At 35.6% G+C, this 18003-nt stretch overlaps 1 protein-coding gene across 6 annotated transcripts in view; it reads left to right on the top strand.

The window, feature by feature from the left end:
* Positions 1-18003, top strand: part of CBLB (Cbl proto-oncogene B) — a 212646-nt gene that overhangs the window by 158921 nt on the left and 35722 nt on the right. For all 6 annotated transcript variants that reach the window (XM_028503384.2, XM_036018039.1, XM_036018038.1 and 3 more), the window contains exons 12-13: positions 245-610; positions 6647-6741. In XM_028503384.2, the coding sequence (XP_028359185.1) occupies positions 245-610; positions 6647-6741 (461 nt within the window). The remainder of the gene's footprint in view (positions 1-244; positions 611-6646; positions 6742-18003) is intronic.

Below are 18003 nucleotides of genomic sequence, written 5' to 3'. Positions count from 1 at the left end.
TATAGTCTTTATAATTTTAATATTTCAGCTTATATATTTCTACAAAAATTTCTAATGAAATATATTTATATGAGTCTTCCATTAACTTAAAATTTTCACTAACTGGTAATAAACAGAAACTTCAAGATGACATAGGAATCTAAGAAAGCTCCATTATGGCTTAGAAAACAAAAGCAATAATATACTAGTCTGGAAGTCGTTTCAGTGCCTGGTACAGTGTTGATTTTTTTCTCTGTCTCCTTAGTCTTCTCCTTGCATGGTGAGAAAACAAGATAAACCACTCCCAGCACCCCCTCCTCCCTTAAGAGACCCTCCGCCCCCTCCACCTGAGCGACCACCCCCAATCCCACCTGACAATAGACTGAGTCGTCACTTGCATCCTGTGGAGAGTGTGCCTTCCAGAGACCAGCCAATGCCTCTTGAAGCCTGGTGTCCTCGGGATATATTTGGGACTAATCAGTCAGTAGGATGTCGACTCCTAGGGGATGGCTCTCCAAAGCCTGGAATCACAGCGAGTTCAAATGTAAATGGAAGGCACAGTAGGATGGGCTCAGACCCAGTGCTAATGAGGAAACACAGACGTGAGGATTTGCCTTTAGAAGGAGCCAAGGTAAGAAATACACAAATCTGCTTAAACTCTTCTGATAGGAGGAAGTATAAAAGATTGGGCAGTGTTTGTTTTTTTGTTTATTGTTTTTTGTTTTTTTTTGCTTAGTGTGATACTTCCCTGCAGGTCTTTGATTAACTCCAAGTTGTAAATAATCAGCTCATTAAAACTTGAACTTAAAAAACATCAAGAAAAAGGTTCTAACTAATTATTTCATTTTAATAGGAAGACACTAGACAATTTGCTGAAGATTTATTTCACTTCCCTTATTTCCATCTGCCAAATTTTTTTTCCTGTTAGTAACTAATTGGTGGGGGAATTAGCACTTTTTTTTTAACTCTCCTAGTGCTATCTGAATTGAAAAATAATGTTGTATAACTATAGCATATCATAAATCAGCATTGGAATTGTTGTCTAGGACAATACATCTATGCAACCAGGTGAAATGAAACTTCTCGCAAATGTAAAAACACCACGTCTGGTTCACAAGTGGTTTCTCCATAAAACAGGGAGAGACTCATGTATGTTGAGTTCTTGAGGATATTACCACCATCATCTCTATGTCCAGGAAAGAATGTAAGCATTTAGAAAACCAGTGAGGCAACAGCAGAAATTGAGTTTAGAATTGTTAGCAGGCCCTTGGCAGAATTGCTCAGATTCTCATTTTTGCTTCCATGATATTTTTTGTTCTGAGATCAGACAGATCCTTGCCATCTTCCCTCAGCTGAAGGAGGCTTGCCTCTTTTGAAGTCTCTAATATTAAAGTGAAGACACCTTTATTGATTTTAAATTGTTAATTTAAGGGAAGTAACTTATTCCTCCAAAGTAATGGCTCGGAGCCGATGAATTCACCCTAAAATCAAGAAACAAAGAAGTATGAAATGTGACATGTACTCAACTCCTGTGTGTGTGTTTGTGTGCACATGTGTGAAGGTAAAGTGATAATGAAAACTTTTTGTAATAATAGACGGCCTCTATATTATTCTAGGGGAGCAGGATAGGAGAGTCTAACTGTCCTGTGTGGTGGTCAACGCAAGGGGTGTGAGTGGTGGCAGTCTGCCCTGACTCAGTCTCTCCCCTGTTATACGTGTGCAGGGCCCCCAGTTTCCTCCAGCGCTGTCTAAACAGGATGCTATTGAAAGGGAGAGAACTTACAGAAGTATCTTTACAAGGCTTTCTGAAAATGGAGAAATTACTGTCCTCCAAAGAATATTTCCACAACCTAGAAGCCTTATGGGAGGGACCTGCCATTCTTTTTTTTATTTTTTTTCCTTTAGTCTGTATTATTTTTCATTCCTACATGATCACACTTGTCCTGAGATGAGTGTTGAAATGATCTCTGACATGAATTGTCAGAGATCATTGAGAACATTGAGTTATATATTAGCACCATATAACAATTTATTTCCTGAATGCACTTCAGAAATACTTAAAATATAATAATTATCCCAGCCAATTCACGGGAGACTTCTTGTCCCAAACTTCTTTTAAATACTACGTTAGCCAGTTTTAGCAGTAACATAAACCTGTTTTTAAGCTCTAGAATGCTAACTGTTCATTTTTGTATTGAAGGTTGCATTTTTGTGTCCAGTATAACTGTTATTTAGGCTTGTTTTCATTAGAGGTAATGCTTCAAATTAAGTATTATTTTCCCATTTGAAGATAAGAAAACTTGGATAAGTTCTGAATGTTTAAATTAAAATTAAATGCACATATGGAATGCCATAAGGCGAATCCATAAAAACTAAACACCCTGTAAATGGAGTGACAACCTACTCCTGTCATCATGTGTCTTCTCTCAGTTTGGCTGTTTCCATCACTCATTAGAACCATTCACCCTTTTTATTTGCATCTTCACTACAGAAATGGTAAGAGAAGCAAGAATAAATTAAGTTCTAATTACTCCATTTGCTAGTTGTAGAGAGCTCTGAGGGGAAAGCCCTATAATTCATAAAGTGAAGTATAAGAATTTTCTGAGACTTTCATTTACTCCCTGTTCTCTTCTCCTTGCCACTTACCAAAATCAAATAGCTAACATAATACTTATTAACACAAATCTGCAAGCTCATAGTTATTGACATTATTTATCTTGTTTTATTTTCTTGGTAAGAGATTTCTATCCTGTTTCCATTCCATGAAATTCTCCTATTCTAGTCACATTACTCCATTCCTCAATAAATATTTTGTTGACTAGATATTTATTTATTGCTGTTGGTTGGAGTTTGTTTTGTGTGTGTTAATTATCTGTGGTAAAAATATTTGCACTAAAATGTTTTAAAATGCCTTTGGAAACTTGAAGTTTATCTCCTTATTTCTAGGTACTAATGTTGTGTCTGACTGTCTTTGTTCACTCCCCTGGAAAGACCGTAGGACCACTGCTCTTTCTTAGTGATGATAAAAACTACTGCTAACTTACGTCACTTCACGTGGCATCACTGCGAGATGAAACTGTGTGTAATAACCTGTTGAGGATGTTCCTAGATAAATACATTGAGTGATCTCACTTTTTGAAATTGAGGCTTTTACTCTTTTGGTGGCGAGGCTTGTGTGAATATGACTGACCTTAAAGCCTATCTGTAATCTCAAAGGCTGTCTTTCAGAAGATGAGTTCTCCATGTAAGTTTGTTTCATTTCCAGTCTGATGTTATTGAAGGACAAACTATAGCAACACTTTAGGGGCAGAGTTTGTGTTCGATTGCATGTGTGGGATAAGGAAAATGGGGTGTGTTAGGGATTCTGTGCAAATAAAAATGTTTTTCTTAATTGTGGCAAGATTCAGAAGAGTATTTGTTTTCCCTGTTATCTCAAGGGTCCCAAATTCTTTAACCTTAGTTGTTAGATAATACCTGAATCATAAGGAAACACTTCAAACTACAAGATTAAGATTCAGTGCTCTCTTGAAGGATGTAGAAAAATATTAATCTAGCATATGAGTAACCTAGAATTTACAATAAATCATGTGATAACTGAGATTATACTTTCATATATTGAAATGTCCCCTAATGTATTTTTATGCCTTCAACCTATCATGCCTGTATGAGCACTTAGGACATTCAAGACACTGTGGGGAATACAAAATGAATGAAGCTTCATACAGTGAGGGTGGGACAGGTATACCATTGACTCAGAGATGAGACGCAGGAATAGCACCCAGAAAATAAAAACTGGGTTTGCCAAGAAGAAAAAAAAACATGGTAATTGAGATGCAGGATAAAAGAAACAATAGAAAAGCTTCATGCAAAAGGGTCACTGGCTGTAGACATCATTGTTGTAAACATTATCTGCTGTAGACTGGCAAGTGTTTTTGTACACATGGCAAGAGGGAACACAATGGAGGTGGAAGAACATGCATAGAGTAGGAAGTCAACTTTGGACAGAATATAGGGTATAAAGACAGCAGAATGTAGGGCAAAAAGTGGTTTTAAGTTTAATGAAATGGATTCATATGGGATCATGGAATTCAGAATGAAATTATGTTAAGTCTTGTCATCCCACCACTATCGGGTAATATAAATAAGCACTTTAGATGAACAGAAATATGAACATCATCATAGTACCTGTATATTTACATCCTTTACTGTTTGCATATATATGTAACCTCTATCAAATATGAAACAAATTATAAAGAATTACTTGTTTGGTATTAGCCATATTGTATACAAGGTTAGCCATTAAACAAATTGTGTACATTTGCTGAGAGAATGTCAGTAAACTAAAGAGTTTCTTTCACCTCTACCAAAGGAAAGTCATTTCATTGTGTTATGCCTCCATTAATAAGGTCATCGAAGCCAATCCTCAATTTTCATTCCAGCCATGCTGTGTGTAAAACACTGAAGGAATAGCATACAAATCGGAGGGGCATTGTGCTGAGACTCAGTGTGGCATGAATGCTGTTCCACAGATCATAGCTATACATAACATAAGCAAAATACCAGCACATGCCAAGAATGAAATGAATGGTTCAGAGAAAACTCACTGGCATTTCAGAGGCAGGAGAAATCCTTGAGTTACTGTGTGGTAATAACAATGTGTCAAAAGCAGTCAAAGTGCTGTTTGCATTTGAAAGCATATTAATATATTGTTTCACAAAACTAGGGCAAGTCACTTAACTTTCTTAGGTTATTGATCCCCTAGAATAAGCTACATTATTAACTATGCTTCATGATTTTACTGATGACAGACACCATTGCCTGTGTGACTTGTTGAAATTTAATGATAATACCCACAATGTCATGTACACTTTATTATTAATATCTTTATTCCTTCATTTACCAAATGTACAAATGAAAGCATTTTTAATAATATCAGTAATTGTTTGAATATGTTGGTATTTCTTTTCATATATGTTCACAATGTCCTGATTATAAAATTATGGTCAGTTTATTGTTAGATTACAGCCAATGTAACAAATTACTGTTTCCATATTTCCCTTTTGTAGCTGCTGAAGTTTTATTAGTTATCAGCAGTACATTAGATACTTTCCCTTAATAAAACAAATTATTGAAAATAAAATTCATAACACATTTTCTAGAGTGAAATTTTAAATATATTTGTGACAGAAACATCAAGGAGATCTGATTGCAAAAATTTTACATTGTACCCATTCTGGTAACATGCACAGGACTTCAATTAAGAATGGCTTTAAATGTCCATTATCACAATGAACATTTGTGATTTCATACATGTATTTATGAGTTAAAACGCATTTTTTTATATTAAAGGTTTTTACTGAACTTTATAACAATACGTATTGGGAACTTTTCTCTGTAGCAAAGTTCAAAAACTGCCTTGTTTTGTTATTTGGCTTATAATCAGAAGCCTACAATAAAATTATTTTATTTAAAGAGAGATATATATATATATATAATATTTTGAATCTAATGGGGGAGATAGAAAAGTGGAATTGTAGTACAGAGCCTAAATGTTATAAAATTTAGATTATGTCACTTTGAAATGCAAAAATTGATATATTTCAAATGTATTCCTTAAACATGTTCCTTTTCATATTTTAAGTTGATAGAGGAGGATATGTATGGCTTTTTCAATTTTGTATTGTAAAGCTGCAGCAGCACTCTAGAAATATGAAGGGGGAGTGAGAAATTGGTAGGTCATTGATTGATTGGGTTACCTAGGACTGTTCCAGTTATATTACATCCCTTTTGCCCTATCATCTACCTATACCTTTTAAGTATTAGTGAGAGTTTGGGAAGGAGCCCAGTGATAAAACACTAAAGATTGCTTAACTGTGTTAAAATATGTTTAATATTTTGTTGTGAATATGTCTTTACAAAATTATTCTCCCTCTTCTTCTTCATGTTGCTTTGATTTCATGTTGTTGGATTAGTAAAGAGCAGTCCCTGTAATGTAACTGAGCAAGCAGCCCGGAAATCAAAATTTCCAAATTCTGAGTAATTAAACAGTGACTCTATATGTTACCTATGTAACAATTTTGGTTTGTGTCGTATACATAGAAAACTGTGTATAAAATTGCCTGCACTTTGAAAGCCAGAGTAGGTCTCTAGTTATTGGCAGTGCTGAAGTTTGAAAGAACACAGGCATTTCTGATTGTACTCATGTACTGTGTTGCCAAGAATAAAAATGTTAACCCCTGAGAGATACAATTTAGAACACATATTTGGGAGAAACTGAAGTAAGAATCGCATCAGTGCTGCTTTTTTATTTACTGAATCTTTCCAGAGAATTCTAACATTTCAATAAAAACCGATCATGTTTGGGGAATTTTAACTCTTTCTTTACCTAGCTATCCAAATCTAATTCATAGAAATTACAGTATTGCTCCTCAGTATGTTTAAGAATCATGTTGCATTGCATTTCTTTCATGTAACTTGGTACTACTTCGGGTGCTAGTGAATTATCACTGTGGTGCTCTTAACTCTTACATAAATTATATGACATTGCACTTGTTTAAACAAACTGAAATTATATGTTCTTTTCAAAATTATAGATTTTTTAATGCTGCTATTGTTTTAAGATCTTCCAGAAGTTAAATTCTAAACTAACCCTTTGATTTCCTTTCAGGTCTTTTCCAATGGTCACCTGGGAAGTGAAGAATATGATGTTCCTCCTCGGCTTTCTCCTCCTCCTCCAGCTGCCACCCTTCTCCCTAGCATCAAGTGAGTGTTACCGAATATGGACGTCATTTGTCTACGGATAAAGATGTCATGCATAGTGGTTTTGATGTTCTCAGAAGTATAGGGTGTGTTCAAGTGCATCAGTGGAGATGATCCAGCTGTATTTATAAACTGGAGCACCAGGAATCAAGATCGTTCCTGGTTCTTTGCTGGTAACCACAGCATTCATGAGACCCAACCCAACTCTGTGTTTACACAGAGAGTAGCAGGGAGAGAAAGTGTTGTCTTCCCTGCATCCAAGAAGAGCATAGGGTAGCACATAGCACAGCAGGCTCTCCCTTCCAGGTTACCTCTTTCCTCAGAGATACCACTTTTTTTTCCCAGCTATCAATTGTGACATCATAAAATAATCTTTAGTTCCTCCAATTTTCTCATTTCTCAAATCCATTGATCCATTAACTCCTGTTGATTGTTCTTTTCCAAGTTTTTTGTATTCAACTAATCTTCCCCATTGCCTTTGCTTTACCTCGTAGCTGGAAAACCGAACAAGCCTTACACCTATCACATATGATCTCAGAATTAATATTATTAGACTTTAAAACTAGAAAAGTGAGTTAACCCAGGTGTCTCATTTGATAAACGGGAACACAGGTGCACAATGGACAGTATATACACACACACTCCAAATCAAACTATGAAGAAACCAAGTCTCCTGATTCCCATTTGCCTACTCTTTATGTTAAGTCAGGCTGCCTGCCTTTCCTCCAATATATTTTGTTCTCACAGCTGATTTAATTTAAATTCTGCTTTCCCCAGATCACTTTCCTGTTCAAAACCCAGCATTGTTCTTTCTTTCCTTCTAAATTATTCCATGCTCTTCTGCTAGCGGTAAGATCCCTAGAATTATACCCAGCCACAATATTTGTTCAGTAATTCCTAATGTGTGCCTCTAATTTTCTTTTGATTTTTTTTCTAGCTTTGTGAGTTTTTCATTCTGTTTCATCCTATGCATCACTTTTTCAGAATCTTTATTCTAAAAGTCATGTCTCAGGTTCTATTTCTTTATGAGAACTTTAGTGACTTCTTTAGGTATCATGCTAGTAGTAAAACTGATTCTCATTCTTCTTGCTGCAGTTTATTTCCTACACATTTAGTTATATACTCTGCTTTACTGTTTTCTAATTTTTAAGTGTTGTTCCACATTTAAAAGATTGTAAGTTTCTGAGGGCAAAACCCTATTCTTGTATTCTCTGATTCTCCTATAACACCTAACTATTTTTGCTGTACAGTCAATGCTGAGAATACCTGGTGGCATGGCTGATTGACTTCCTCTGCTAAGATTCTCATTTCTAAATGAAACTTTTAGAGCATCTTCATTCCTTCCTCTGATGGTCACTGAACTCCACTGTACAGATGAATGCGAAAGAAGGATGAGCTAGATAGCAACTCCCCCTAAAATTTGCAATCTACTTTATAATGAAGTTAGCATACATGAAACCACTAGAGAACAATATGCACTGAATTGTATGACTCTTAACGTTTTACTTTGGAGGATTGGCTGTTGTAGACTTTGTAAGGCAAGGATGTTTTATAAAAGAAAGGATGGAAATTTCCTGAATCATGGAGGGTAGGTATAATAGGAAATGGGGGAGCACATGAGAAAAACCAAGTGTGAAATTTGGCATCGTTTAGGGGACAGGGGAAAACTAAGGTAGTAGGACCATTCTCCAGTGGCAACTTTTCTTGGAACTGTCAGGTCTGTAGTAGACATACAGGCTGGAGGCACATACATGCATTCTGTGTAGTAGGCTCTAAATCAGTGACAGCATGTGGCATTCTAGCCTCAAATGAACTCTGCATATATGTATATGTACTAAAACATCTAAGCTCAATTACTTTGAGAATTCAGAGAAAACCAGAAAAGTGAAGAAAATGAAACTTGTTATTAAAGGTTAAATGGTCACACTCTGTTTATTAAATTCATATTGGCAAGTGGGATAAGAGGCAGAGGTTGCAGTTTGTTTCATTTGTATTTAATAGTAAGTGCCTATTTCTTTATAAAGAGTAAGAATAATAAATTCATAGTAAAATATATCTTTTGACTTTTTAAAATACTTCAGTTTATATGTGCATGTAGATATACTTTCTCCCTTTTTTGTCTTGATTTTTCCAACAGAATCAATGCTCTTGCTTTACTGAACCAGAGAAATATTTTAGCAATGCATGCTTAATAGCAAATTAGTTTTGCATTTAACATGCTGCAAATTAACCATAGCTAATAATACAAGTGTTGGCTTTGAATAGCACATTTATCTCTCTGATTTATTTCTTATTTTTACTATTAGGTAGCAGTTGTTCATTGTAGAAAATAAGGAGAGTATTATTATATAAAAAAAGAAAAAAATTAAGTACTTAAATGCAGGTATATACATTTCCCAAATATCAATATTTAAAATATGATTTAGATTATTTTATAGAGATAAGTTCATGCCCTTCTTTGTCACTTAATAATTAAATAAGCATTTTTCTTAACCCTTTATGTACTTTATTTATTATAAAACCAGCATAGAATTCTGAATGAACATTAAATAAAATCAGACCTGGTCCCAGACCTGACACCAACATTAAGGATTTTTCTGTCTCTGAACAAGGTAACTTCTCTGAGCCTCACTTTCTCCATTTGCTAAATGAAGGGATCCATCTATTTAAATAATCTCCAAAATGGTTTTGAACTTCTGCTTTTTAGGTTCTATGCAATTTTTTTTAAGAGAGAGAGGGGAAGAGAGGGAGAAGGAAGGGGAGAGAAACACCAATCAGTTGCCCCTTGTATATGCCCCAACCCAGGCATGCGCCCTGAAAGAACAAGGATTGCAGAAAGGCAGACCGAGTTAACAGCTCTATGTACAAGAAGATGAATAGCTGAATGCAATCAGGGACTAGATTACCATTTTATTAAGAGGGAGTAGATGCCCTTGGTACTTGGAAACTCAGATTTAATTTCCTTAAGAAGTTCTCGTTTTCTTCTGCAATGTGTATCTCTCACCAACTTGCTTGAGTAGAATTTTTAAAAAGATTTACTTATTTATTTTTAGAGAGAGGGGAAGGAAGGGAGAAAGAAAGGGAGAGAAACATCACTGTCTGGTTGCTTCTCACATTCCCCCTCCTGGGGACCTAGCCTCCAACCCAGGCAAGTGCCCTGACTGGGAATCAAACCAGTGACCCTTTAGTTCACAGGCTGGCAGTCAATTCACTGAACCACACAGCTAGGGCTGTAACTCTTACTGTGTAGTATATTTTGAGACCTAGAAGAAGCTGTACTTTTTTCTTGTTTTCAGTCATAACAGCTGAAACTTTACTAGTGTGTATAAGTTTACTTATTTTTCTTAAATGGTTTTTATAAGTTGCTTCTATTAACATTGACATTTAGCTATAAATTTTTAAATAAAATCTTGAAATATAGTTAATTAGTTTTTTGGTTGTGGGAGAATAAAAAATCTTTGTGGATTATTTTTATTTTGTGGTAAGGATTTTTCTAAATTATTTTCAATCATGAAATAATTTGATTTTTCAAAATTAAACAATATATCCTGAAACAGTTAAAAATATTTAGTTTACTTTACACAAGATCAGATGTTGGAAAATGAGCAAAAGAATTATTGTAAGTAATAATGTAATAGTACTTCCAGCTAAGATAATGTTCTGGAATGCTGTGGAAGTTGTTTCTTTTTTTTTAAGAATATATTTCTTATGCCTTGCCCTTTAGAAATGGACCTTTTGTGCTTTTTGATATATTAAGCTTTCAAATACATACAAACAAATATTATGTGGTTCATATTTTTGTAAAAAGGCTTTTTGTTGTTGGAGGTGGTAGTGTTGACTATTGTCATGTATTTTTCTAGACATATAAGTTTGCTAATATTTTAGGTTCAGTAAATTAGGGAATCAAATTTTGCCTTTCTCACTTTCATTCAGTTGCATGTACTGACTGCAGATTTAGTGTGAACAAGATAAAAATGCTGTTCTCCTTGGAATTGGTGCTCTAGTTAGGGAGAACAGGAAGGAAACCAGTAACTACAGCATATTGTCAGGTAGTGGTGAATGCTAGAAGAAAAAGTAAAGCAGGGAGGGAGTTAATGGTGATGGGTTTATACTTTAAATGAGTTCATCAGGAAAAGTAGTCTTCTAACAGAAACCTGAAAAGTCAAGGAAAGGGCCCCGAGGTTATCTAAGTGACAAGCATGAATAGAACTTAAGTTCAAAACAGTGGGACAAGTGGGTCCCCTTGCCATATTTGAAGAAGAGCAAGAAGGGCAGTGTGGCTGGAGTTGAGTAAGGTGTGCAGGAAATAAATCATGCCTTTAAGGCCATCCTAAGAATTTTGGTTTGGTTAGTTTTAGGAGCCACTTGTAATTTTGATCAGCTTTTGACATGACACTAGTTTGTGTTTTTAAAGAGGTTCACTAGCTGCTCTGTGGAAAATTGTCATTAGGAAAGCGGAAGTGGATGCAGGGGACCAATGGAAACTCGCAGTTGACTGATATGCTAGATTAGGAAGCAATGGTACAGCCAGAGCTTTGACTAGAATGATGCTGATGGAGTTAGATGGTCAGCTTTGGGTTGCATTTTGACTCCAAAATACCTGATAATAAGTTGGAGGTCTGTTAGTGAGGTACGGTAGTCAGTGATGACACTCACATAGCTTTTTGGCTAAAAAAGCTGGTGAACAGGTGGTGCCATTTACCAAAGTGAGGGGGATCAGAGAAGGAGCATGTGTGGGAAGGGGGCAGAGGTGGTGAAATCATGGCTAATGGATCTGTTGAGTTCTGGATGCCTATTGCACAACACATCTCCAAACAGACATTTTGAGGGGATAGTTGGCCATGCCATCTGAGCTGAAACTTTGTATTGCACTGATACCAATATTTCAGTTGTTACATGCCATCAAGTCAGCTCCAACTGTGGCCACCCTATGAATGAGAGAACAGTCTCATCTTAAGAGTTTTCAAGGTAAGAAAAGTAGAGAGAAATAAAGATTGAGAAAGAAATTGCATCAGTGGTTTACTCTTGTCTTCCACATAGTGAGTGCAACCCACACATGCTCAAGTTCATGGTGTAGCATATCACCGAATGCCTATGACATGTAAACATCCTCCAGAGAAAAATTTCAGCGGATGCTATCTAAAGCTGATAAATTCATTTCTTCCCAGTGTCAAATTTAGTAAGTTGGTTACATTTTTAGATATGTGAATGGTAAAATTCATTGGGATTTTTAATAATGAAGGAACTCATATATTTAAAGTATTACCTTCAAGATAACTATATACCATTTACCCCTGAAATGTTGATATTGTAGAAAACATATTTAGAACATTTCTGTGTAGAAAAATTTTAGTAAATATTATATGCTATTTGTTATTATCATAACTTCCCTTTATATATCAAATTGCTGGGGAAAATAAACTATAAATGCAGATATGTGAATGTAGCCTCAACTACTGCCACCTTCTAGTGAGAGTTATCTAAGAGAGTACTGGAAGTGTGTATGTGCCTGGGAGTGTGGTTGATTGAAATAGTGGCCAGAAGCCAGGTGTGCAGAGAGGACCCACAGCAAGGTGGCGGACCAGGCAGGCAAGGCTGTGTTGGCTGACCAGGAAACTAAAGACTCAAAACCTCTAGCTGTAAACTACTGTGGGGGTCACAAAGACTGGATAAACTCCCAGTCTCACGGGAGAGTTCATTGGGAAGTGGGGCTAGAGCAGAGCAAGTGGCATTGTTCCTATATGACTCCTCCCACACACACAGCACCACACGTAGCAAAGAGGGTTGCCCTGCCCTGACAAAAAGGCTCTGTCCCTTATCACGTAACAGGTGTGCAGAGACAAAGAAATATGTCCCAAATGAAAGAGCGCATTTAATCCCCAGGAAAAGAACTAAGCAATGAGGAGTTAGACAACCTATCAGATGCAGAGTTCAAAACACTGGTAATCAGGATGCTCACTGAATTGATTGAGTTCAGTTGCAAAATGAAGGAAGAAATGAAGGCTACACAAAGTGAAATAAAGCAAAATATACAGGGAACCAACAATGAACGGAAGGAAACTGGGACTCAAATCAGCAATTTGGAACAAAAGGAAGAAATAAACATCCAAATGGAACAGAATATAGAAACAAGAAATCAAAAAAATGAGGAGAATCTGAGGAACCTCTGGGACAACTTTAAATGCTCCAACATCAGAATGCCCCAATATCCATAGGGATTCCAGAAGAAGAAAAGCAACAAGAAATTGAAAACTTATTTGAACAAATAATGAAGGAAAATTTCCCCTAACTGGCAAAGGAAATAGACTTCCAGGAAGTCTAGGAAGCCCAGAGAGTCCCAAAGAAATTGGACTCAAGGAGGAACACACCAAGACACCATCATTAAGTTACCCAAGATTAAAGATAAGGAGAGAATCTTAAAAGCAGCAAGGGGAAAGGAAAGAGTTACCTACAAAGGAGTGCCCATAAAATTGTCAGCTGATTTCTCAAAAGAAAACTTAGAAGCAAGAAAGGGCTGGAAAGAAGTATTCGAAGTCATGAAAGGCAAGGACCTCCATCCAAGATTACTCTATCCAGCAAAGCTGGTATTTAGAATGGAAGGGCAGATAAAGTGTTTCCCAGATAAGGTCAAGTTACAGGATCACCAACCCATTATGATATGAAATATTATAGAGATTTATCTAAGAAATAGAAGAAGATAAAAAGCTATGAACAGTAAAATGACGATGAACTCATAACTATCAACAACTGAAACTAAAAAACAAAACTAAGCAAACAACTAGAACAGGAATAGAGAACCAGAGAAATTGAGATCACATGGAGGGTTTTCAGTGGGGTGGGTGAGGGGAAGAATGAGGTAGGGGTACAGGGAATAAGAAGCATAATTGGTAGCCATAAAGTAGACAGGGGGAGGTTAAGAATGGTATAGAAATAGAGAAGCCAAAGAACTTAGATGTACAACCAGTGGACATAAACTAGGGGTGAGGGGGAATACTGGAAGGTGGGGCCTACAGGGCAGAGTGGGAATAAAGGGGCCAAAAAAATTGGGACAACTGTAATAGCATAATCAATAAAATAGAATTAAAACAGTGGCCAAAACGGTCCATAAATAGGTATAAAACTGTTAAAGCTAGATCAATTTGACTGAAAAGATGGGCAAATTCGTTGTAGAGACTAAAATTTTTGTTTTGCTTTGCTTTAACTGCAGAGTAAAGGACAGAAAAAAGTACTAAGCCACAGAAGCTATTAAAAGAAATAACACATTGTGATTTTTGCAAACTTAAGGGTAATGAGCCTGGTGTACATTTTTGTATTGTATATGGTGCACACAGGGTTCCGTTTCTTACACTTACTGTCAAAAGAGCAGGGAAACTGCTCTTTCCTGCTATTTTTCACCTGAGGAATTGTGTGGTGAAATGTGTGCTACAGTTTTTCATTGATCCTGTTCATATTCAGTATGAAATTAGTGTCTCTGATTTAAATATAACATAGTAGAAAACTTTTTTAGTGGAAGGTAAAGTTGTATAAAGGATTACTCTATTTTATTAGCCCTAGTGAATCCTAGTGAATAAACACTGTTGCTTTTTTATTTGTCTTTGAACCAGCTTTCATTCTATTACCTTAAAATCTTTTTAAGACTTACTGAAATGATACAGTATTTTTGTCTATTATTTCCCCTTGGGTGGATGGAAAGGCACACTTTTATCAAAGATGGCAGTTTCCTATAAATAACAATTGACATGATATGTAGGGGGATGGTGTGAAGGGGTCCTTCTTTTCATTTGTTCATTAAGATCACTATGGTGTTCTTTCATTTATGTATCATGGAGAAATGTTTGTGCCTTTTGTTTGAACCCATTGATTTGATTCAGACCTAAATTATAAATCAATGTCATTATACCAGAAAAAAAATATAGGTGTTATTTAAATCTCCTGCAAGGCAGCTTGACTATCCTAACATAGGTTTTGTAGTGTTTTGTGGGGGAATTGCTGGAACCTACTTGTTGGCACATTGATAAAAAGAATTGAGAGCTTTACGTGCATCGTTTTAAACTAGCCTCAACAAAAAGAGCAAGTGTGTAGAAAGGGTGAAAAATAAATATGGGCATTTTTTTTTAATTTTAGTATTATACTTTTTAAATTCAGGATTGTAACCCCCCTTCTCTTCTGTTACAGGAAGATGACTTTTGGAGGATGGCCATAATCTGGGTGGGGGAATGCCAGTAATCCCACTAACCTTTCATTTTCTCTGACTAAAAGCGGTAATAGGAACTGATGTGAACATTAATCCCAGTGGTCTGACAGGTTTGTTACTTGTAATTTATGACCACAAAAAGATTAGGTAGCCTTAGACAGACATTTGAGCCATTGGATTTTATTTGCATATGCAATCTAACATACATTCCTCATACTGTTCCTTTTTTTGTCCCACAGAGTCATAATCTACCATATATTCTCCTTCCCCCCAAAGAACATATCAGTCCTTTGATAGAAAATGTGTAGGGCTGGAAAGCAATTTTATTTTCCTACTAAGAGCATTTTCACATATTCTACCATATTCAAATATTTCTTATGTTTCTGTTAATGTTTCTCCATAGGCTCAAATAGAATTAAATAAGGTTTTGAAGGCCACTAAGAATATTAAGCCAATTTGTTTGTGAATGATGCTTATGGGCAGTACATTTTTATGGGCAATATTTTAAATGAGTTAAAATAAAACTTTCATTTAAAAAATTCCAATTAAAGTATAATTTATATACAGTAAAACTCACCCTGTTTAATGTACAATTTAACAAATGCTAGTCGTGTAACCAACACCACAATCAAGATATAGAACAATTTATCACTGAAAAACAAAAAATCCCCATGCCTTATGTGAATGTATTCTCTCACCCTAACCCCTTGGAAATTACTGATCTGATTTATGTCCATGTAGTTTTGCTTTTCCCAGCCCATATAAATAGAATCATACAGTATGTATCCTTTTGAGTCTACATACTGTAACTTCTTTCTAATTAGCATAATACATTTGAGAATTATCCATGTTGTCAAGTGTTTTAATAGTTTGTCCCTTTTATTCACAGGGTAAGTATTTCATTGTAAAACACCTCCATTGGGGGGCATTTGGGGTGTTTCCACATTTTGGTTATTGCAAATAATGCCACTTTAAATATCTTGAAGCCTTTATTGTTCAACATGTATTGGAAAGTTAAGAGTCGCAAGAAATACACAAGTTTCTTTGACATTTATCTTTTTGATTGCCAGCACAGACCCTTAAAAGTGTTAGAAGGAATACTGGCCCTAATTAAGTTAATTTGAAAATGTAACTTGAAATTTACCCAATTTATAACCAAATCAGTGAAAATGCTTACAAATGAAACATATTAAACCTAATAATATATCACATTAATTTTCCTTAATGTCATGAAAGAACCCTCAAAATCAGTGTGTATGTTACAGACCTCACTCTGATAATTGGGGAAATGACTTCTGTGCTGCGCATGTGCCATCATTCCAAATACAGATGCACTTTGTGTGACCACTTCTCTGGACTGTGATTTCTCTGAGTTAGGTATTTTCTCTGTTAGGACTGGGATAGTTACAAGATTCGGTTTTCATAAACATTCTTTAAAAACTTGCCTGCAGATGTTCCTAAATAAAGATTTTTACATGTTGGACTAATTTAGGTATTAAGAATTTCTCAAATGAAGGCAAGAAAAGAACTTAGTAGTGTGGTAATTAAAATCTGTTTACACAGGTAAAGCCAATGGGATATGTAGAAGGTCACCCCTCTGATTATACAGGGTGGGGCAAAAGTAGGTCTACAGTTCATGTGAAAGTAATACATTGATAAATAATAATACAAAAATAAACTGTTTGCATACTTACAACTTCGAATCTACTTTTGCCCCACCCTGTCTGCCTGACACGAGGAACATGGAATGCTGTACAGGAATGTACCTGTGAGCCTTCAGTTCCAAAATGTACAAATCACTGATGAAAAACAGTGTTAGATTACATATTATTGGTTTGTTTCAAATGTGCACCTGCAGAACATGCATGCATCACTCACTGACACCTCAAATAACAGTGAATTTTACAAGAGGAGCAGTTTGCGGTGAGGATGGCTGTACAATTTTGAGAGTGTCTGTCCTTGTGTATTACTAGTGTATTAATTCAGGGGTGACAGCCACAGTGGAGAACACTCCATGAATGAATGATGATAATATGAAGAAAATGAAGTAAAAGATGTAAGTAGAAGGGTAGTTTACCTGGCAACTTTAACTTGGAACCAGCCAAATATAATTTGTGGGGTTTCTTTTTTTTTTTAATTTTTCTGGTATCCTAAAATTTCCCATAAACTAAATCAGTGACTGAAAATTTTCCTATGTCACAAAGTTAGATATTTTCTTACTGCCAAAGTAAATATACATGGTTGCTAAGAAAATTCTTAATTATTTTACTACTTATTTAGTTGCCATTTAAATTGAACCTGCATCTAGAATGAGTTTGTGCAAGGGAAAAAATCCCACATATAATTACATATATTGTAATTGTCTGCAAGAATTGAAATTTCTCTTTTGGTATTTTGCATAAAACTTCTTTATCTTAATTGTACCCTCCTTTTTCATTTTTTAAAAATAAGGCTCTATTTTTTTAGAGCAGTTTTAGATTCAGGAAAAACTTAAAGAGAAGGTACAGAGATTTCCTGTACACACTCCTTACCTGTCATGTACCTCACCTCCCCTACTTTGTTTTTAATTTCCTTCAGAAATGTTTTCTCCATGGGTTTGCCCCAGAGAAAGAGTAGAGGGGAATTATCCAGGTGAAATTCTTTATCACTGAAGAGAAAATACAGAGTCAGCCACAACAGATGTGATTTCAAAACTTGTCTGTTCATGTCTCATATGCTGTGCATCTTTACAAACTTGAATCTTTGGAAATAACCTGCAACAGGCAGATAGTAGAATGCTCCTAATGCTGATATGGTTGTTGGCTATGTTGGCTTTTCTTTTATAGAGTATGTATTTGAATTGCATAGGAAAAAAGTTTCACTATGAATGAAAGTATATTAGGGTAAAAAAAAGATGCATAAATTTCTCATTTCATTTGCTAAAAGAACCCATGCTGGCCCTTGAGTTAGCCAAATTGATATATGCATGCTCACATTTATTAAGAGTTTGTGGAAAGGTAATGTTTGAAATCCTTTCTCTAATCAAGTCATCATTTTGTTGTCCATATGCTTGCTCACTGGCTCCATTTGGA

The sequence above is a fragment of the Phyllostomus discolor genome, chromosome 2, assembly GCF_004126475.2.
Source record: "Phyllostomus discolor isolate MPI-MPIP mPhyDis1 chromosome 2, mPhyDis1.pri.v3, whole genome shotgun sequence".
Lineage (NCBI taxonomy): Eukaryota > Metazoa > Chordata > Mammalia > Chiroptera > Phyllostomidae > Phyllostomus > Phyllostomus discolor.
This window is presented reverse-complemented; position numbering and strand designations above follow the sequence as displayed.